Source organism: Canis lupus, chromosome 2 (genome assembly GCF_003254725.2).
Source record: "Canis lupus dingo isolate Sandy chromosome 2, ASM325472v2, whole genome shotgun sequence".
Lineage (NCBI taxonomy): Eukaryota > Metazoa > Chordata > Mammalia > Carnivora > Canidae > Canis > Canis lupus.
The window spans coordinates 15,096,309-15,118,637 of record NC_064244.1 but is presented as its reverse complement, the minus strand read 5'-3'; the positions used below and the strand labels follow the sequence as shown (position 1 = coordinate 15,118,637).

The window sequence follows — 22,329 nt, the reverse complement described above, 5'->3', positions numbered from 1 at the left end:
AAAATATGTAATATGATATTACTAACTATGGTTGCCATATGTACATTACATCTGGTATATGACTTACTTATTCTATACCTGGAAGTTTTTGCATTTTGATCCCCTTTACTCATTTGCCCTCCCATCCCCACACACACATCCTACCTGTGGGACCCAATAATCTGTTCTCTGCATCTATAAACTTGGTGGGGATTTTTTTAAGATTCCTCATATAAGTAAGATCGTACAGTATGTGTGTCTTTCTCTGTCTGACTTTTCACTTGGCATAATGCCCTCAAGATCCACCCATTATGTCACAATGACAAGATTTCATTCATTGTTACAGGCTGCATAGTATTTCGCTGTGTGTGTGTATGTGTGTGTGTGTGTGTGTGTGTGTGTACATATCACATTTTCTTTAACCACTCATGTATCAGTGGACACTCAGATTTTGATTTGCATTTCCCTGATTATGAGTGATATTGAGCATCTTTTCATGTACCTGTTGGCCATCTGTATGTCTTCTTTGGAAAAACGCCTGTTCAGATCCTTTGTCCGTTTTTTAAATTGGATTGTTTGTTTTTGAGCTCTTGAGTTGTGTGAGTTTTTTATACATTTTTGTATATTAACCCCTTAGCACGTATTTGATCTGCAAATATTTTCTCAAATTCAGTAGGCTGCCTTTTCTTTTTGTTGATGGTGTCCTTGGTTTTTTAATCTGTGAAGGAAGGTACTATACAACATTTCTAGGGTTTCTTCCTCTTAAAAAAAAACTCATTTGATTGGTTTTATTATTTGTTTACACATAGTTTGTCTCTCGTTTATAAACTTCAAGAATCCAGATTCTTTATTGCGATGTTTCCTGGGTCTAAATTATACATTGGAAAGGTCACCCGACGATTCAGTTCTCATCATGGGAGCCTGCCAGCATTGAGAATGGAGATAAACGTTAACTGGAATTTTAAACATATGCTTACAAATTACTGCAAACCTCAGATACAATAAAAAAATGACAGCAAGGGAATCAAGATCCTTAGAATTATTCACATAAAACTTCTTTCTCACTGTAATAGTGGCAACATAACCAGGATCCAGCAAAGACAGAGCCCTCCTTTTGGGGGACATGCTGAAGGCTAAAAGTAGTTTGGCTGGGACCTCATACCCCAGTTGTGTGGCCCACAGTAACAGCCATTTTGCTACTGACAGGAGCCAGAGGTTGTAAGCCTGCTAGGTTTCTGATTTTCCTTATTTTGGGAGTGCGCAGTTGGATTAAGTGATGGAAAAAGTCATGCCACACAGACATTTTCCTTTCAAGAAGTTAAAGAGAGTTCAGCCACAGTGCAAGTTCTTTTTGCATTTATCTTGGACTTAAAAAAAATTGGAAATGGCTACAACATGACATGCTGACATATGAGAGTGCAAAATGGGGAAGGTTTGCAAAGATGATGGCAAAGAGAAGAGGTTGACTAATAGGTGGGCATTTGTGGGGGAAAAGTAGCAACAATGTGGTGGGAAAGACCGAACATTAATACACATGTGCACATGTACACACACACACACAGACTCTCCCAAGGTCACAGCGTGAAGGATTGAAGAAATTCTTGGAGTACCACGAAGTTTAGTAAATGTGTGTTTCATGGAGGAATCAATGTTAACCTAATGTCCTGAACTATGCCCCGAAAATATTAGAGTGTTTGGAACATTGAAGAACTTTCATTATGCATTCAGCATATGTCAAAAATGTCAAAGAATAGAAACATGAAAGAGCCAGTGCAAGATTAGTGTGACATGAAACTCAGACCAAGGATTCATATCCCATCCCTGGCCTGGTCTCCTGCCAGGGCAGAGTGCTCCATGGGCAGAGCTGTCCAACCTTGGCTGTGCCGGCTCCAGTAGCAGTTCTAACATTTTGGAAGCCCCAGATTCCTTTGAGAATTTGGTCAAATTTAGAGTCCATCCCTAGAAAAATGCACACAAATACCTCCATTTTCCATGTAATTACAGGAGATTTTCAGATGCCCAGAAGCTTTGGATTAAGAACTCTAGGGATGCCTGGGTGGCTCAGTGGTTAAGCATCTGCCTTCTGCTCAGGGCCAGATCCCAGGGTTCCGGGACCAAGTCCCACATCGGGCTCCTTGCATGGAGCCTGCTTCTCCCTCTGCCTATGTCTCTGCCTCTCTCTGTGTCTCTCATGAGTAAATAAATAAAATATCTTTAAAAAAAAAAGAACTCTAACTAAAAGATACCTCTAAACCTTTCTGATGGATGAAGCTTTATGCTGAATGGTCTCACATTTTTTCATCAAAATAACCACTAAACCCGCCTTGTTGCATTTGTTTCAGGCTTCATTTTCTTCTCTATGGTAATAAATATTTATCATGGTTATAATCCCTATAAACGATGATGACAACCAATATACAGTGAATTCTCATGTGTCAGGCAGTATTCTAACAGCTTACATGTATCCTCCTTGGTCTTACCCTACTGAAGAAAATGCTGATATGGGATGATAACATCCCATTTTACAGATGACACCACTGGGGCACAGAGAATTTAAAGTAACAAGTAGTAGTTAGCAAGTTCAGACTCTGGCAGTCTGATTTTAGACCTTGCATTCTTACCCTTCCAGTTTCTTCTACTCGTAAAAATATTTCTCTCATGTATATGGCAGTAGAAACTCTAAAAACAAACACACACAATAAAAAACAATGAACTAAAAATAAATTTTTAAAGAAAATTGTTTTACCTTCTTTCCTTATTATTTCAGAGAAGTGATAGAGAAAATGTTCAGAGAAAGTCTTAGCTTCTTATACAAAGGCTCCATCCCCTCATAAGGATGGTTTACCCTCTAATTCCAGTGGCCAGTCACCATTCATCACATCCCTGAGCTGACTGTCCCTTGTGTCCTTCATCTCATTTTAAATGAGATGGCCATGGATAAGTGGATTGAGAATCACGTATCCATTCCTTCCAGTCAGCTTATTGCAACCTATGCAGTTTAGATGGCACAGGATGTCACCAATGTGGTTCTGTTTTATTAAAAATTAAGATCAGGCTATATCAATAGAGTTAATGATATTCAACATGAATATGGTTAATTTTACATTTTAGTAAAATTCATTTTAGAAGCCTTTAAATAGTAGAATCTTGGCAATAATTTGTAACAAGAGGAGTGATTTCGAAAATCTTTTGTGCCACATGTTTGTTGGGTTTTTCACTGGCAAAGTAGTAAAAGGGTTGTCAGATTCAGAAATTAATCATTTTTAGTTTACAGTAATAAGTCCAATATGTGTGTTTGCATGTGTATTTTTCCAGTACCACCAAGCAATTCTCCAATGCTCAGCAGACCCTGCTGGGTGTCCTACAGTTTAACTCAGTTCTGACATGACCTACCTCCAGGTGGACAGTGTCAGATCCCACAGGGTAAGGGCTCAGTCCCACATACTGTGCACCACTGCAGATACCAGTCAAAAGACCAGATTGTCATCTGTGTTTCTAACCAATTGGCTATAAATTGGAGGCTCCAGAGAGACCCCTTCTTGGGTTCAATAAATTTCCTACAGCAACTCAAAGAACTCCGAGAAACAGTTTATTATAAAGAGATAAAGCTCAAGAACAGTCAAATGGAAGAAATATATAGGGCTAGGCATGTGGGAAGGGTCGCAGAGTCCTCATGCTCTTTCTAGGCACACCACTCTCCCATTACCTCCTGTAGTTCACCAACCCTGAAGCTCGTTAAAGCCCATCCTTTTTGGGTCTTTATGAAGCCTTCATTACATAGGCACAATGAATTAAATCATTGGCCATTGGGGATTGGACTTCACCTCCAGACCCCTTCCCGTTTGGAGGTCAGGGGTGTGGGAATGAAAATTCTAGCCCACTAATCTTGTGGTTGGTTCTGTGGATAATGAGCCCCCATCTTTTGGTACTCTCCAAAAGTTACCTCATTAATATAAACTCATAAATATTAACATGAAAGGGATTTATTAGGAATATCAAGACACCTTTATCACTCTTAACATAGGAAGTTCCAAGGGTTTTAGGAGTTTTGTGCAGAAGCAGAATGAAGACCAATAATTATTTCTTAGTATAAATCACAACACCACACAAGTGTTTCAAATCTGCTCAACTTTTCTGTTATAAGCGCTTATCAGCAGTATGTGAACTAGCAGATGTTTAAACTTATTTTGGAAAAATTTTAGATTTACAGAAAAGTTTCCCAGATAGCATAGAGTCTCCATATACCCTTGACTCAGCTTCCCTGATATTAACAACTGTCATATCAATAGCACATCTGTCAAAACTCAGAAATTAACATTGGCATAATGTAGTAACTACATTATGCCATACTGAATGGCATAAAGTAACATACTTTATTCAGATTTCACCAGTTTTTCCAATATTGACCTCTTTTGATTCCAAGGTCCAATCCAGTATACCACATTGTATTTAATCATCATATCATCAATCTCTTCCATCCTGTAACAGTTTCTCAGTCTTGTTTTTCAGGACTTTGGCACATTTGAAGAATACTGTTAAGATATTTTATAGAATATCCTTCATTTGGAGTTTGACTTATTTTCTCATGATTAGAAAGTGCTTCTAAACGTTGGGGAAGAAAACCGTAGAGCTCAAGTGCCCCTCTCATCAATCCTGTCAGTGGGTACATAACACGTCTCCTCATGGATGAGGATAACCTTCATCACTGGCTAAGGTGAAGCCATCAGGTTTCTCCACTATGAAGTTACTATTTTCCCTTTTTCCGTATTCCATCCATTGGAAGCAAGTCACTTAATCCAGCCCCTATTCAAAGGGAGGAGAATTATTTTCTATTTCCTGGAGGTGGGTTTATCTACATAGATTATTTAGAATTCTTCTGTAAGTAAGATTTATCCCTTTTCCCCATATATTTATTTATCCAATCATTTATTTATATCAGTATGCACTCATAGATATTTGTTTTATTTCCTGAGCTATAATCCAGTACTATAGTTATTTATTTGGTTGTTCAAATTGTTCCAGCTTTGTCCATTGAAGTTCTTTCAGTTTGGCTCCTCTGTCCCTTGGATATAATACACCTCCCTCTTTGTCTCTTTTTAAGCACTTCCTTAATATCTAGCACTAGTAAGATGCTCCAGGCTCATCTTGCACTTTCCATGCCTCTGTCCTGAAATCAGCCAATTATCCGAGAAGTCCTGTTTTCCTTCATGGGAGAATGGTGCTAGAAGTAAGATGTGAGTCCTGAGTGTGCTCATCATTACTGAGTGTCACATTTTCTAGGTCCCCTCAAAAGATGAAGTTAAGAAATAGATATGTATACACCAAATACAAATATCATCATTTATTTCTCTATCGAAGCTACAAGACACATACGTATACATATTCAATAGATGTAATGAAGATACATCTATTAAACATATGAAAGATAGGGAAAAATATAGGTACGTGTGTATACATGTATATATGTATACGTGTTTATGCATGTGTGGACCTATCTGACGTTAGATGATAGATAGATAGATAGATGATAGATAGATAGATAGATAGATAGATAGATAGATAGATGGGATCCCTGGGTGGCTCAGTGGTTTCACGCCTGCCTTTGGCTCAGGGCCCGATCCTGGAGTCCTGGGATCGAGTCTTGCATCGGGCTCCCGGCATGGAGCCTACTTCTCCCTCTGCCTCTCTCTCTCTCTCTCTCTCTGTCTCTCTGTCTATCATAAATAAAAATAAATCTTTAAAAAAAGATAGATAGATAGATAGATAGATAGATAGACAGATAGACATAGATAGATAATCTCTGACTCTAATTCGGCACCACAGGGTTCATTCTAGATTTCTTCTTTTGCTTATTCGTAACTTCCTCCTCTGACAGTGTAAAATCTGGCCCCCATTATTCATAATTTCCTTATTCATTTGTTTAATCTGAATATACGTGTAAAAAACTTTTAGAATTGCTAGCTCTTACTCCTGTAGGAAACTAATCTACTGACTACTGTATAGTGTCAATACCCAGATCTTTTTGTCCTGAGACTGAAAGATCCAGTGAAAACACCGGTTTCGAAAATTTTCTAGATCAGTAACTCTTTTTTCCACCCCCTTTAATGAGGTTATCTCCCACATTTGCAATACAGTTAATTTGTCACAATCTGCATTACATCCTGGGATCCCCCAACATCCTGGTTGACTTTTATGAATTTGCATACAACAAAGTTCCCTCTTCGTGGTGCACAGTTCAATGGATTTTGACAAATTCATAGAATCATGTATTGACTAACCCAGTACCGTAGAGAATAGTTTCACTGACCTAAAATATCCCTTGTGCATTCCCATTGTAGTCAATCCCAGGCTTAATCCTCGGCAACCACTAATCTGTTTTCAATCCCATAGTTTTTTGCCTTTTTCATAATGTCACATAAGTGAAATCCTATAATATAAAGGCTTTTGAGTTGTTTCTTTTATTAAGCAAAATACACTTGAGGCTTATCCATGTTGTGGGAATCAATAACTCATTCCTTTTTATTGCAGAGTAGTATTCCGCTGAATAGATATGCCAAGTTTTTTTATAGAGTCTCCTGTTGAAGGACATCTGGTTGCCTGCAGTGTTTAGTGATTATGAATAGTTGTTATAAATGTAGTTAACTTGTTTTCAGGTGAACAGAAGTTTTCAATTCATTTGGATAAATACCAGAAGTGTGATTGTTGATGTGATTGGAAAGTCTATGTCAGAAACATAGAAACTTTGTCAGAAACCAAACTGTTTTCCAAAATGAGTATATAATTTTGCCTTCCACCATGGATGAATGAGACTCCTCACTTATCTACAGCTTTATCATCATTTTGTATTGTCTTACTTATTTTAGTTATACTAAGAGATGTGAGTGGTGTTCCATTTTGGTTTCAGTTTATACTTCCCTAATGACAAAAGATGTTGACCATCTTTCTTTATGATTTTTGCCATCTTCATGTTTTCTCTAATGAAATACCTTTTCACATCACTTGCCTATGTTTTAATTGTTTTGTTGATCTCATTAAAATACATTATTAATAATAACAAATTATAACAAGACATTTTGTACTATAATACAATTTATAATGTAATTTTAAATGAAACTTTAAATTTCACCCCATCTCATCCTTTTTTCAAATTTTAGTTTTGTATATGTTTATAATTTATGTAACATTAGCACAGAAGAACATGAGTGTGACTTATAATTTGATATATACCTCCTGGAGGTACATGCTCAAATTTCTTTATTGATGGGATTTGTGATCAAGTTTGGAGACTGTTGCCTAAGAGAGAAGGTTGCACTTGGATGGAAAGTCCTGGCTGAGTTGAGTGGTGAGGAGGGCTGCTGGGGAGGAGGAAGAAAAAAGAGAGGTAAGAAAGACCCAGAATGCAGTCATCACCCAAGTACCAAGAAATAGGATTCTAGAATCTCTAGGCAGTTGAGAACAAGAGTTGAGAATTCTCTCTCTAAGGCTCTGAAGAAAGGTTTCCGGTTGAAGACAGATCGCTTGTGCCTTATAAGAATCAGAAATGGCTTCATGGGGTGCAGGAAGCTCATGTGAGCTGCCAGTTACTGATTGAGTAAGTAGAGCAGTATTCCTTTCACAGAATCACCTGAGCGGGGTCTCTGGGGTAGGCACCAGGAATCTGCCTTTTTGATAAGACCTAAAGTATTCCAATGAAGCCACCTGTCCCAAAGAACAAGCAATGGCAACCTCCGGCTTGAAGGACACCAAACATTGTGCTTGGGGCTACCACTGCTGTGGGGTCTTGTTTTGTTTGCTACCAGTATGGTTCTAAGACAAGGGATGGAAACCAACTTAATTTGTAAACTCTGCATAGTAAGCCTCATGTGTCTCCCTCTCAGTGCCTAGCATACACCTCACTGCTGTAAATCAGGGACTGTTCCTGAAAAGGCCCAGATAGTCAGGATTTTAAACTTTGTGATCCATATGGTCTCCAACACAACCGTTCAGTCCTGTGAAAAGCAGCCATACTCTATTGCTGAGTAGGCGTAGCTATATTCCAATAAAACTTCACTTAAGAAAGCAAGCCTGGTTTGCTGACCCTTGCTATTCACCAGTATGTACTCTACATATTCTAGACGACATGTTGTTATTTTATTGCTTAGTTACTTTAAAGACCCCATAGCGATTCTTCTCTGCCCTTTCTGAATACTCAGGCCTGTGTTTAGCCTCACCTTTCTTTCAACTGGAGAATGTAACTCTAAGAGAGGAAACTAATAGCTTTGCTGGATGAAATTCTGGATGAAAATATGTATGAATGCTGGATGCTGGATGAAAATATGTATGAATATCACATGCAGTATCAGAAATGTCACTCCACTCCTATCCCATCAAGGTTGCCGTATTTGGGTAAGACATTGCTTCAAGAGAGGAAGCACTTCTAGAAAGCCAATAGCCAACAAGGCATGGAACACTCTGCCACTTAGTTTATAAGTGGAAACCACTTTAAATGATTCAGTGGGGGTCTCTTTATGGCCTCTGTATTCCCACCACCACCATTCCCTCCTCTCATGACCCATGGTCATCTGTCTCCTCTTGCTCATCAGTCAGTATCATGACTTTTTAGGGGCTCCCATAAAGTAATGATGGAGGAGCTCAGGAAAACATTGCATTTGCAATATAACACTGATATTTTTGAAAAAAAAAATCCTTCCACATTTGGAACAGTATTAAGAGAATGGAAGAAAGATAAAGTGCTAAATTGTCTTGCTTCAATAAACACTCAAATAATAAATCTTAATGTTGTCCATTCAGATCCATGTGTATTTCATCTCTGGTTGAAATGGGGGGGGGGTGTATTTCCACATACATAGGGAATGCTTAATTCTTTGTACTCTGTTTTTTTCTATTCATAGAATTAAATGGGAATCCTGGAAGTGTATTGCCCTCTGTGGTTTCTAAATGAACATCAATAAAGGAGGGATCATTTCTTTGCTTACCTGATCCTGAGAACATAATAGCATTTACTTGGAAGTGCCCATGTAGAAAACTATTAAGGAGAGAGCCTGCACTCATTCCCTCCTTGCATTGTATATTCCTGTACTTTGTTTTTCCCCATGCTGGTTCTGAATGATGAAAAGAAACAAGAAGTGGAGGGATGGGCAAAATGGATGAAGGGGAGAGGGAGACACAGGCTTCCAGGTATGGAATGAATAAGTCACAGGAATAAAAGACACAGCAAAGAGAGTATAGTCAACGATAATGTAATAGTGTTGTATGGTGACAGATGGTCGCCGCACTTGTGGTAAACATGGCATAATGTAGAAACGTATAATTTGTCAAATTACCATGTTGTACACCTGAAACTAATATAACACTATCAATTATAATCAAATAAAGAAGTTTCTAAAATTTAAAATTAAATAAAAGTAACAGAAAACATCTAGCAGGGCTACCCACAACCGTGGCATATTTTTAAGTTCTCAGTAGCAACAGACTTAATCTCAGGACTCAGGACAAGGCAAAATTGTGTGACCTACTCTGATCTTTGACAGGTTCTGCCTCCAACAGATCTGGGGATGAAGGCTGCCGGCATCTTGGCCCTGATTGGCTGTCTGATCATGGTCACTGAGCCCAAAATCTACACTCGCTGTAAACTGGCAAAAATATTTTTGAGGGCTGGCCTGGACAATTACCAGGGTTTTAGCCTTGGAAACTGTGAGATTTCTCCTTTCCTGTTCTTTTTCTACCTTTGATGCGCCCTCTGAAATGTCAAAATTTCCCCACACCCCCAGCTTTGGTTTGTCCCCAGCTCTTCCATGCACTGTCCCACCAAGGATGCCCCTGTGTGTGCTAGGTACCCACATGTTCTCTTCAAATGATGCTCTCTAGGGTACCTCTCTCCCTCCCTACCCCTCATGTCCTCACTCCTGAAGTCCTGCACAAATGACACCAGCAAGGGAAGGAGAAAACAATGCCTCCCTTGCTGGTGGGGTAGGGGCAGACCTGACTTCTGGTCTCGTCCAGGTGCAGCCACTGACTAGGTGTGCAGCTTCAGAAGTGCCCCATGGGTGTGCTACTTGCCCTGTCCCTCCCCAAAGTCTGTTGGGACCGCAGCATTATTGTAATGTATATAAGGGAACTCTCCTCTAAGAGCAGAGTTGGAGGGAAAAAATGCATTTCTTTTACTGGCATTTCTGGCTTTTTCCCCCTCTAGGGATCTGCATGGCATACTATGAGAGCCGCTACAATACAACAGCTGAGACCCAGCTGGAGGATGGAAGCATTGACTATGGCATTTTTCAGATAAATAGTTTCACGTGGTGCAGACGTGCTAAGCTACAAGAGAAGAACCACTGTCACGTTGCCTGCTCAGGTACGGTTTTGGTTTTCTAAAAATAATGTCCTCAAGGATAAAAGCAGGAAAGTTGATAGTGGAATATCCACCCATTTTCTGCTTTAACAAAAACTTGGAGTTCAGATGTGCAAGTAGGTCTATACCATGCCAATAAATTATTCGACAGTTCCCCAGGGTGACATTCAGAGTCCTGTGGCCTACTTGCCCAAAGATGCCTTATTCCTTCTAGGATGGTTTTTATGAAACAACCATGAAGGCAGAAGGGTAGACAAATGACCTTACTATCCTTTCATGCATAGAGACATTAAATATGTTTGATAAGAAGGAGAAATCTGTTTGCCAACTGCTTTCCATAAGCAATTTACTCAGACTATGCATTTATGCTTCTTTATACAGAATGAGATAAATAAATACACTTAAATTTCTTAAACAGTAGAAATTAAGCTAGACTTCACTTCCAAGACTTCTGCTTCAATCATCTATGTACATAGAATTGAGGCTGGCAGAAAACATCAGACACACACATATATGAAAGAGAATATATGCTTTATGGAGTTAGATGACTATAAACAGGTATAGGTTGAGTGTTAAGAACTTCAGAGGGCAGAGACATTCATTGATAAAGTCATGGAGAGTCTTGTAGACACAATGATACTTAATCTAAGACTTGGAAGATAGGTAAGATTTGGACATTTAGAGATGGGGAAGAGTCAGTCTGGATAAAGGAAACAACAAAAGCCAAAAGGTTATATGTGGGCAGTAGGTATGAGGCATGCAGGTGCATGCATGAGGTGTGAGACATTTGTGTTATCTAGAACAAAGAGGATGTGAAGACAAATAACAGGACATGGGGTTGGAAAGATTGATTACTACCTGACTATGAAGGACCTGGGAAGCCAGGTAGGACTTATATACTGATTTCTGCCTGCAATAAGATTATCAGCAGAGGTCAGTTGATTAAGCATTGCTCCAGAATGATTAATGTGCAAACAGAGTATGATATATTGCCATTGCAAGTGTTGAGGTGAGAGACAGAAAGACCTGAATGATGATCATGTCTGGAGGCATGGAAAACATGCAAGAGATACTCAACAGATCCTACCCCTCTCTCTACAAAGTAAGCTCCACGAGGGCAGGGGTTTTCTGTTTTGTTCACTGATATATCCTTAATGCTTGGACATAGTTTTGGGGTTCAATAAATATTCATGGAATAAATGAATGGAGGGAATGAGGAGCAAGGATGAAAATAAAAATTTCTAAGGTATTCATTCTGTGGCAAACTCCTTAGGAACAGGAAATAAACTTTTAATCTCTGACACATACAGGATAACCAAGTACATATGTTTGAATGTATGAATGATTGAACAATATGTTAATTTTCTTGCAAATTGTCTCTAAACCTACATTACGACAGAATGCTAACTCCTGAAGCAGATCACACAATTATGGACCAATTCCTAATTTAGAACATTTTTTTTGTTGGATCAAAATCCACCTCTTTACAGCTTTCTTCTGTGAATTCTAGTTTTTCCTCTTGGATTTATTCAGAACAAATTTGCTCAACTTTATACATAGAAACTTATAAAATGCTTGAAAATGACTAGTAGATATTTCTCATCTTTAATTTCTTCTGGGTAAAAACTTCAGTATCTTCACCTTCTACAGGTACGACTTTTAAATCCCTCCCCATTCATGGTCAATATCATTAGCATTCCCAACACCTTGCTGATGGAGTCTTCCAGTTAAACACAGCAACTGGACATGTATGTTTTTAGAAGCTGAAGAACAGGAGGACAAGTCCTGGCTAATTTAGTAATTAGAGAAATTTGAGTCCTAAAATGACAGTGGGAAAGCCAAGAAGCAACCATAGGATCCTAAAAGGGCTCAGAAATCAGCAGAGTCAGCTCATTCTGGAAACTGGAATGAAAGTAGGTAGAAAATAGGAGGACCAATCAGAAGTCCAATTAAGGAAAAGCTAGGCCATCAGATTCCCTTCCTGACTCCATTCAGCTACTGACTGCTTCTTCTCAATCCTGGCAGGATACTGGAGCTTTCCCTTCTGGACAGAGTGAGTATTCAGCAACCTGTAGATGTGAGAGTTCTATAGTGAAGACACAGGAGATTAAATTCAAGTTTCCATAGTCCCAGTCGGTTTCCTCCACTTAGATCCTAGAATGGTGGAAGCCAGGCTAGACTCTCCAAAAGAGAAGATTCTGTTCTGGAAAATTCAGACAGGCGAAAAGGAAATAACTAACGATTCTGAGTAGGAGCTCTCCATGAAGTCTCCAGACTTCTCTATAGGGAGATACACAGTTAAGAATCCCCATATCTGTGTACAGAATTCCTAATCAGTTGTTTTTTTTTTTTTAGTCTCTCTTTCTTAAATAAGTGCAGATAACCGAGGATCACCAGGCTTCACAGAAGAGTCATTAACATGAAAGAATGAGACAAAATACAACAAAAACTAAACAAAACAAAAACCAAAATCAGATAGAAGGCACTTGTCAAAAGCAGATATACAGGGAAATGAAAATTTCAAATGAAAAAGGAAACTATCATTGATATCTTCATATTAATAGCATGTCATATCAATGAAATAAGGGGATGCTTTATAAAAAGTATTTAGAGAACAGCTCTTGGAAATTCAAAATATGATTGCAGAAACAAAAAACTCGATAGGTTGGAAGATAAGATTAAGGAAATCTTTCTAAAATCAGAATGAAAAGGAGAGAGATAGATGGAAAATAGGAGAAATAAGGATGAGAAAAATAAATGAATCTGAAGTAGATAGAATGAAATCTTTAAAAAACATTTCCAGAACTGAAAGGCATATGTTTCCAATTTATAAGGGCCATCATATAACCAGTAGAGTCGATTAATGTAGATTCACACTAAGGCACATCCTCATGAAATTTTAGAGAACTAGAGAGAAATAGAATACGGTGTAGTTTTCAAAGAGACAGTAAAACATGTTCCATATGAAATATTAAGCATCAGAGTAGCATCAGATTTCTCAATATCAACAGTTGAAGGTAGAAGAAAACAGAGTAATATCTTTAAAATCTTGAAGAAAAATTATTTCCAATCTAAACTGCTATGCTAGCTGAATTGTCAATATATTGTGAGTGTAGAATGAATATATTTTGAGATAGGCAAGTTGTCAAAAAATTTACCTCCTAAAGAAAGAATCTTGACTAGAAAACATGGTCAACTCAACTAAGTAATAATTTTTTAAAAGGGGCTACTTATAGGGACACCTGGGTGGCTCAGTGGTAAGCATCTGCCTTTGGTTCAGGGCATGATCCTGGAGTCCTGGGATCGAGTCCCCGCATCAGGCTTCCTGCATGGAGCCTGCTTCTCCCTCTGCATATGTCTCTGCCTCTTTCTGTGTCTCTCATGAATAAATAACTAAAATCTTTAAAAATAAATAAATAAACAAATAAAAGGGGGAGTCTGCTTCCCCCCTCCCTCTCTCTATGCTCCTCCCGCTGCTCATGCACTCTGTCTCTAAAATAAATAAATAAATCTTTAAAAAAATCCTTCAATATTTTTTTTGGAGTGGGGGTCTACTGGAAAGCATTCTCTCAGCTTTTGTCTAGCTGAAATGTCTATATTTTATTTTCTCTTTGAGGGATATTTATGTAAAATTCTAGGCTGGCAGATACTTTTCTCTAATTTTGTTAAAGATATCCCTTTGCCTTCGGGTTCACTTTGTTTATTATGAGAAATTGGTGATATTCAGGGCACCTGAGTGGCTCAGTGGTTGAGCATCAGCGTTTAGTTCAGGTCATTATTCTGGGGTCCTGGGATTGAGTCCTGCATAGGAATCCCCACAGGGAGCCTGCTTCTCCCTCTGCCTGTGTCTCTGTCTCTGTCTCTCTCTGTGTCTCTCATGAATAAATAAATAAAAATCTTAAAAAAAAAAAAAAAGGAAATTGTTGATTTTCTTATTTCCACCCCCTTTGTGTGATGTCTCTATTTTCTTTCCCTCTGTTTTAAGATTTCCCTTTAACCTCCAATTTTCAACAATTTGATCATGATGTGTGTTTTCTTGTGTTTATCTTGCTTGCTATTCATTAATATTTTGGATCTCTGAGTTCCTAATTTTCATCTTTTCTCCTAAAACTTTAATGATGCATCTATTAGATCATTTGGTGTTGTCCCACAGGTCACTGAGGCTCTTCATTTTTCTCAATCTTTTTCCTTTTGTGGGTTTTATTTTCAATAGTTTCCATTGCTATATCTTCAAGTTCTCTGATCTTTTTTCTGAAGTGCTTAATCTATTAAGTTCATTAATTGAATGTTTTATTTCAGAGATTGTATATATTCAGTGCTAGGTAATTGCTTTAGATCTCTCATTTTCCTCATTTTATGCATGTTTTTCTTTAAGTCTTTGATATAAGTAAGCAGATTTATAAATTGTTTTAAATCCTTTGCCTGGCAATTCAATCAACTGTGTCATTTCTGAGTCTTAACATTGACTGATCTTTCCCCTGGTTATGGCTCACATTCTTATACCTCTTTGCACATACAATAACATTTTGTTGGATACTAAACATAGTATATGTTACATTTCTAAGTGTCTGGATTATGTTTTCTTTCTTTAAGGAGTGTTGGATTTCATCTTGGCAAGTAGTTAATTCTGATCAGCTTGACCCCTTTAAGACTCGCTTTTAAATTGTGGTGGGGAAGTTTGACAGTCAACTTTACAGTGGGGCTAATTTAATCTTACTATCAAGGTGTGGCTTTTCTAGGGTCTTTTGAATATCGAAGGGATCACCAACATCTCTCCCTTCTGACTAGTCAGAAATCAAATGTCTCCCAGGCCTGTGTGAGCTCTGTAATTTGTACAGGTCCCTGGTAATTGTTTTCTAACTGGTTTCATGGAGTTTTACTCTTTGCAAGCCCAGTTTAAGCCTTCGGCCAAAGACCCAGTAGATTCCCTATGCAGATTTCTGGTGTTCTTCTGGGTGGGCTTTTACTCTCAGGTACTCTTCTCCACAAAATTGCAGCTGCCTTGGCCTCCTACCTTTGTCTCCTCCACTTAAATTGCCATCTCCTGCCTGGGTTTTGCCTTTCTGGTCTGACAAGTGCCTCTGGGCAGAAAGTCATGGCAATCATAAGACTCCCCTCATTTGGTTTCTATCTCTCAAGGGTCATGATCCTGCCTTGCCTTTTTCCTAATGCCTGAAACTAATGTGCTCATATGTTTTGTCTAGTTTTCTAGTTATTTACAGTGGGAAAGAAAATCTGTTACTCCATCATGTCCATGCTTGACTTTACATGCAATTGACTAATTTAATATTGTTCAATTTAGTTTCAAATACGGAAGTCTGGGGCAAACATATATCTGCAAGACAATCTTGAATTCTAGGAAATTAAAATGTCGGACAGTTCATGGTTAGAGGTGAAGGAACATTCATATCTGCTTTCTCATCATAAAGAGCATGGGATTTTTAGAGACAGCTTTAAAATAGAAAACAGGATGTTGGTTTTATATCCTAATCACCCCTTAGTAGCTGGCCTTCCTCAGCCTCAGGCCAGAGAAGCTTTAATTATGGACAATGTCATTCTGTCCCACGTATTACAGACATAGGGACATTTGTCATGGGAACCCGGAAACAAGTTAGCATTAGAGTATCTTTATGAGAAACATGATGTTTCACACATGTACGAGTCACACACACCTCCTGTCCATCTTCCAAAGCTATGCTATCTCCTCACTCCCATACCAAGTCACATTTCCAAAATTCCTGCCTACCTTCCCCAAACTATTTGGACAGAATATTTGTGTGTGTGTGTGTGCGTGTGTATGTGTGTCTACACACACACATATTTAGACACACACGATAACATAGTATCAATCCTTATTTTCCTCCGACAGCATAGACCTCTTTAAAGTAAGAGATGTTTAAGGAAAAGGAAGGTGATTGTTGTCTCTTGTATCTGTCTCGTCTACTTATATTAATCTCTATTTCTCCTCAGCTTGGTATTCTAGTTGGCCTTTGTCACTCCAGAGAGAGGAAGAAGATGTAAATTGTGGGCTTGATAGTGATATTGTACGTGGGAGGCAAGAGGATGCTGGGAGAGACAGAGAGACTGAAGCAGAACAAACTTACCTGAAAATAAGTCGTTCCTTTTGTGTAGATTGTTGCTGTTTTCCGTTGTTGATGTGAGAGAATCAGCTATTCAGATTAATAATGCTTTGCTGTGCAACAGAACCCTTGGACTGCACAGACTTGTCTATTTAAAGTAAATTGAGCAGAAGCAATTCTTGGCACCGACCTTTATAAAGACTTGCCTTCTTGACTCATTCCTGCCCCTCTGCTGCCCCTCTGTGGCCGTTCCATTGTGTCTTCAGGTCTCAGCGCATCAGGTCCTTCCTTCCCAGCCCCCATCTTCCTTAACGTAGTTTCCGAAGCTGATTCAAAGTCATGTCCAACTAGCACTTTCAAAACATCTCCTTAGAGCAACGAAACGCTATAGCAAAGTGGGAGACTGACAAACGAACCTGACAAGGTCTCCGCCACCTGGACCTGGCACATCTCCTCCTCCTCCCGCAGTGGTCCATAGCATCTCCCGCCAAGCAACCTGCCTTCCCCCAAACACAAGCCTCCTGCTTTGGGGACACACCTTCGGTATGCTCCAGTCCTGGCACAAAGAATACTCTCTATTTCCTCCTCACTATGCGTGCTTCGTGTCCTTTCCACCCCTTGAGGCCCCACTGGACCCTCTTCCCCTAGGAACAGACTCCAACCACTTTCTAACACAAACAGTATCTCAGCACCTACCGAGCATTTGTCAGCACAAAGTGTTTCTATGTAATTTGAACGTGTATCAGGTGCCAAGAACTTAAGTTTGGATAATCTCCTAATAGAGAAATAATTCCTTAAAATTAATAAGGTATTTATATTTTTATTATTAACTTCATTAGCATATAGTATTCCATAAGCAGGAATCTTTGCTTAAGTGTCTGCATTGTTGGAATGAAATAATAGAAGACAATAGGATTTAAGCCCCAGGTTTGAATGCAGGCTCATTCACTGGGTGTGGACTTCAGCTTAAAGGGCTAATCATGCTACTCACCCCCATAGTTGTTCGGAGGCTGAACAGAGATAATACATGGAGAGACTTAACGTGAACTAAACACAGAGTAACTTTTCTATAAAGATTGGCTCTTAGGAGCAGCAATTACTATTGTAGCTACTCATGTCTCTAGAAATAAGGCGAAAGATTTATAAGCTAACAAAGCTTAATTTTTCACTGTGTATCAAATGCTAGTGAATTTGCAGATTACCTCAATTTGTTATCACCTATAGGTCATATCTTTTGTTCATTTTCTCTTGGTTAATATAATTTTGTTTTGAATTTTTAAAAACCAAAATTTTGAATTTGCTTGAAAGAAATCTATCACTGCCTTTATCTTCTAGTTAAGCTTATCTGAGAAAGCAACCAAATTCCCAACTAAACAGGCATACTCAAGAAAAAAAACTCCATTTTCAACTGAGTTTACAAAATAATTTTGTATTGTAGTGATCCATTTAGGCTAACGTTATTCTTTTTGGTTATATTTTTCTGAAAGTAAAAATAATGTGTTTCTATTGTAAATAGTTTGGAAATATGCAGCTAAGATTGAAAAGCATTCAGTGATTGCACAATTCAGAGCTAACCCTTCCAATATCGGTGATTATGGTATCTTTTTATTTTCTCTCTAAACCAGTGCTGTCCAATAGTACTTTCTGTGACAATGGAAATGTCCTCTGGCTATCCACTATGAGAACCATTAGCCACAATAAAGATGCTATAAAACATCTGAAATGTAGTGAGAGCAACTGAGGAACTGAAGTTCTAATTGTATCAATTAACTTAGATTTAAATGGTCCCATGTAGCTAATGGCCACCATATTATACAGTGTGGCTCTAGGAGGATATTTTTACAATGTTGAGAACCTTATAAGGGGAGCATTTTCCATTATTAGGAAATCATGTCAACACATGATTTAAATGGCACCTTATTTCATTCTATGGAAGTATTATTATTAATGTGAATCCCCCCTAATTATAAGGCAATTAGGTATTTTCCATTTGGAAATAAATTTCCTCTTGTAAACAAATCTGCAGTAAATTACTTTGTAAATAAATCTTTATCATGATTCATAATTAGTTCCTTAAGATAGATCCAGAAAGAGAAAATTACTAGGCAAAAAGATAAGAATCACTTTAAGGCTCTTTGACACATACTATTAAATTGTTTTCCTGAAAAGTTGAACCCATTTTACTCTTACCAGCAACTTCTGAAGAATGTCTATGTCATTGCACCCTTGTCAACATGGAACATTACCTTATCTGTCAAAAATCTTTGTCTCATTGACAAATAAAAATGATACCAAATGGTGTAGGCTTTATGTCTTTGATTGGTGGTGGTGATGGGCAGAGAGATGGACTGCCCAGATTCCCCTAAGGGGAAGATGTCTGGTTCCAATGGCATCTGTGTGATTCATAGACAGCCTACCTGACACCTCCTTTAGGATTCTCTTAGCTGCAGAGGACTGCCCCATCTAGCATTGTGCCCTTCTTGGGCAGTCTACATCCAGGGACTGAGTGAGCAGGAGTCATAAAGACTTAGCCATTTGGACACAACTTGGGCAACTTCGATGGGCCTACATCACAACTGGACATCTCCATCTGCCCAGTCCTGCTTCGGCCCCCTTTCTTTCACAGATATGGATCTCTAATAAATACTCTGCACCCCAAGCCCATGTCTGTATTTACTTCTGAAGAACCCACCATGCAAAAAAAGTGATGTTGACTTTCTATTTATTTGCCTTTTCCATCATGTTTGCATTGAGCATTTTGAGGCCACTTCTGGGCAAGCAGGAAAGAATACTGAGACCAATGAATTCACTTGCAATCAGAAGATCTGTTATGTCTGAAAACCACAGAAAAATAACAGACTAATGGGCCTAACATAAAAAAAATTGCATATGAAAAACTACCTTGGATAGAATTTTTTTTAATGCACACATTGGAAAGTTAAATAGACAAGTTTAATATTTACCTATAAAGAGATCATATGTGTCAAAGTAACCCAAGTAGAGAAAACATTGTACTGTCCTCTTGTGTATTTCTTTAGGACACAAAAAAACATTCCCCTCCTGTGTCTATTCTAAACATATTTCCAAAAACTCTTTAGGATTGAAATTTCAAGAAGCCAAGATGTGGCTATTCGAGAAATAAAAATTTTTAAGAAAAATTCTTTGATTTGTGAAGAAGCTCAACAAAAATAAGAATATGGCTTAAAGCTTTTCCCACCCTCTTGTTCCCCCCCCAAAAAAAGAAAAAAAAAAAAACAGTGAGAAAAGTGAAGGAAACCTGAGCAGGGCTTCTCCTCAGATAAGTCTCAGCTAATACTATACTCCTCTCTCTCTTACAGCCTTGATCACAGATGATCTCACAGATGCAATTCTATGTGCCAAGAAAATTGCTAAAGAGACAGAAGGGATGAACTATTGGTAAGAGGCTTTCCTTGAGGGACTTTGGCTGACATGGCCAAAACCGACGGTGCGTCCATTCATCACAGCTACTGCGGGCCCTGGCACACTCACCTCTAAGGAGGGGTCCAATGATGTTAATGTGACCTTGTCTGTACCCTTCCCCATGAGTGGGTGGGTGTCCAGTGAACAGGGCAAAAGGGGCTTCGAAGCGGAGGAGAGACAGTATGGGCCATGGTGATTTGCCATTGCTTTTCACAGTAGGGTATTCCAAACAACAGAGCAAGAGGTGCTTTCTGATGTGAGTTGCTGGTGAAGGCAATGCACCAGAGGGAAAAAGCATGAGTTTGCTCTCCACTTGGACAAAATTTTGGAGGATTAGGGCAACATTTTGTGGGGAGACAGAACAGACAGCAGTGAGAGAAAAATGACCATGCCAGTTATACCATACATTAGCGGGAAAGTTCCCTAGGACAGGGCAGAGACACAGTTTCTGTGGCTCACTGTGATCTGAGGCTGGGTTTCCTGTGAATATAGGTAATCAGGTCACCCACGTGGGGAACCCAAATTTTCAGAGGTGAAGGTGTTTAACTAAATGACTCATCCTTATATGAGTTGTTTACTATTGCTGAAGCTATTAAGGACTCGGAGTAAAGAAGAGAAAAGTCTTAAGGCAAAAGGATAGAGTCCTTGGATCTCAGAAACAAAACTTAATCCTGGGTGCCCCTGGTTGTTTTGGTTAATTACCTATGGTTTGAACCTATGAATATTTGGATTGTCATGCTTCTTTCTGTTGCTCCTGCTTCCCTTTCCTCTCCAGGCAAGGCTGGAAGAAACACTGTGAGGGCAAGGACCTGTCTGAGTGGAAAAAGGGATGTGAGGTTTCATGAACTGGAACCGGACCCAGGATGCTCTGCAATCACACCCTAGGATTTGTAATAAGTTCAAGTGTTCATGTCACCTTGTCCTCATTCCCTCCCAATGTTCCTTCTCAAAGTTAGAGAGGGAAAATTATGTTATAGTTTTAAGGAAATAAATATTTCCATTTAAGTATCTTTACTTCACCCTGACTCTGTTTAAGTGATGTCATAAAAGCACCGTGGTGAGATTAGAAAAGTCATCTGCAAAATGTTCTAGCCTCAGAAAGAACAAACCTCCTGTCTTCATTACTGGCTCCTGTGGTCCTGAAATGGCTTCTCATTTAAAAAGAAGACTTCTAGGGTGCCTGGGTGGCTCAGTCAGTTACAGTCAGCCAAAACTAACCATCTCTTGGTTTTGACTCAGGTCATGATCTCAAGGTCCTGGGATCAAGCCCCGTGCTGGGCTCCACACTCAGTACAGAGTCTGCTTGGGGTTCCTCTCTCCCTCTTCCTCTGCCCCTCCCCCTGTGCATTCTCTCTCTCAAATAAACAAATCTTTAAAAAAAAAAAAAAAAAAAGACTCCCAAGTCAAGGAGAGCAGTAGATGAATGGCCATAGTCTGTTGACCTCTTTCCTGAAGCATTTGGTCATTCTTCTCTTGGTCAGCAGATACACAGTCCTGCCTCAATTTACCACTGCCAGAGAGAATGTTCCTGTGAGATCTAGGCAATCCTGATGGACATGGAATGGAAATAAGTGGGTGAAGTTGCAGCTCTCATCTCTAATGTTAAGAGAGTTCCTCATGTTCCGACATCGATTTAAATTAAATCTATCAAATTCAAAACTAACATCATCATGGCAAAATTGCTTCCAGCCTTAGACCTATAGATTCTATGTGTAACACTGAGCTGAGGAGCTCAGATCCCAAAGAGCTGTTATCAGAATGCCCTCTGCTTCACAAAGGGATGGCCCACATGGCAGGGCAGCTCTGCTCTGCTGAGTTTTTTCTCTTCTCTTCCCTGTCTTGCTGGGCCAGAAGTGGTTGGGGCTGCCTTTACTGCAACTTTACATGGAAAGCTCAAGTTGAATGCAATCTGACCTCAAGAATGCACTAAGTTAAGGTTTGTTAAAGAAATGGTTATGCCTACAAATACATTTCCCACTTAGAAGAAAGTCCCCACTGGTCAGACTGATGGGTTTTGTGATAGCACCTAACTGACCCATAAACACTCTCTAGTTGCCAACTGCCTGGGATCTCCTGTTGGTTCGTTTCACATTCTGGCTTCACTTGCAGGCATAGTCTATAAAAAATCTGAACTGCTACTTGCCAAAAGAATATAAACATTTCATATGTGTCTAAACAAACATAAGCCAGTGACAATTTAACAGGCATTACAAATCATGGAAAAACAGCATTTGAGACTTGTGGAAGAATTGAAAAAAAAATCTGTAAGATGGCTGAAGAAAATGTGAAAAATGTGGAATCCATCAAGTTGCACTAAAAAAAATTGTGCTTCTGGAAGTCCATAAATATGCATCTTTCATTATTATTGTCCTGTTATCCATCTGCCTTGCTGCCTCCCTTCTTAGTCAAACCTTCATTAAATCAGTGATACCATGTTCATGACCTAGGTTGGCATGGGACCTGGCACCAGCTGTGCAAACA

The 22,329-nt window shown here is 39.0% G+C and overlaps 1 protein-coding gene across 1 annotated transcript; it reads left to right on the top strand.

The window, feature by feature from the left end:
- The first annotated feature begins 7,426 nt into the window (after positions 1-7,426).
- On the top strand, positions 7,427-20,867 carry LOC112670386 (lysozyme-like protein 1). Its single transcript, XM_025464096.3, has 5 exons — positions 7,427-7,570; positions 9,510-9,672; positions 10,172-10,330; positions 19,746-19,824; positions 20,624-20,867. Exons 2-5 carry the CDS (start codon positions 9,534-9,536, stop codon positions 20,691-20,693), a joined length of 447 nt encoding a protein of 148 aa, XP_025319881.1. The 5' UTR covers positions 7,427-7,570; positions 9,510-9,533; the 3' UTR covers positions 20,694-20,867.
- Positions 20,868-22,329: the final 1,462 nt, after the last annotated feature.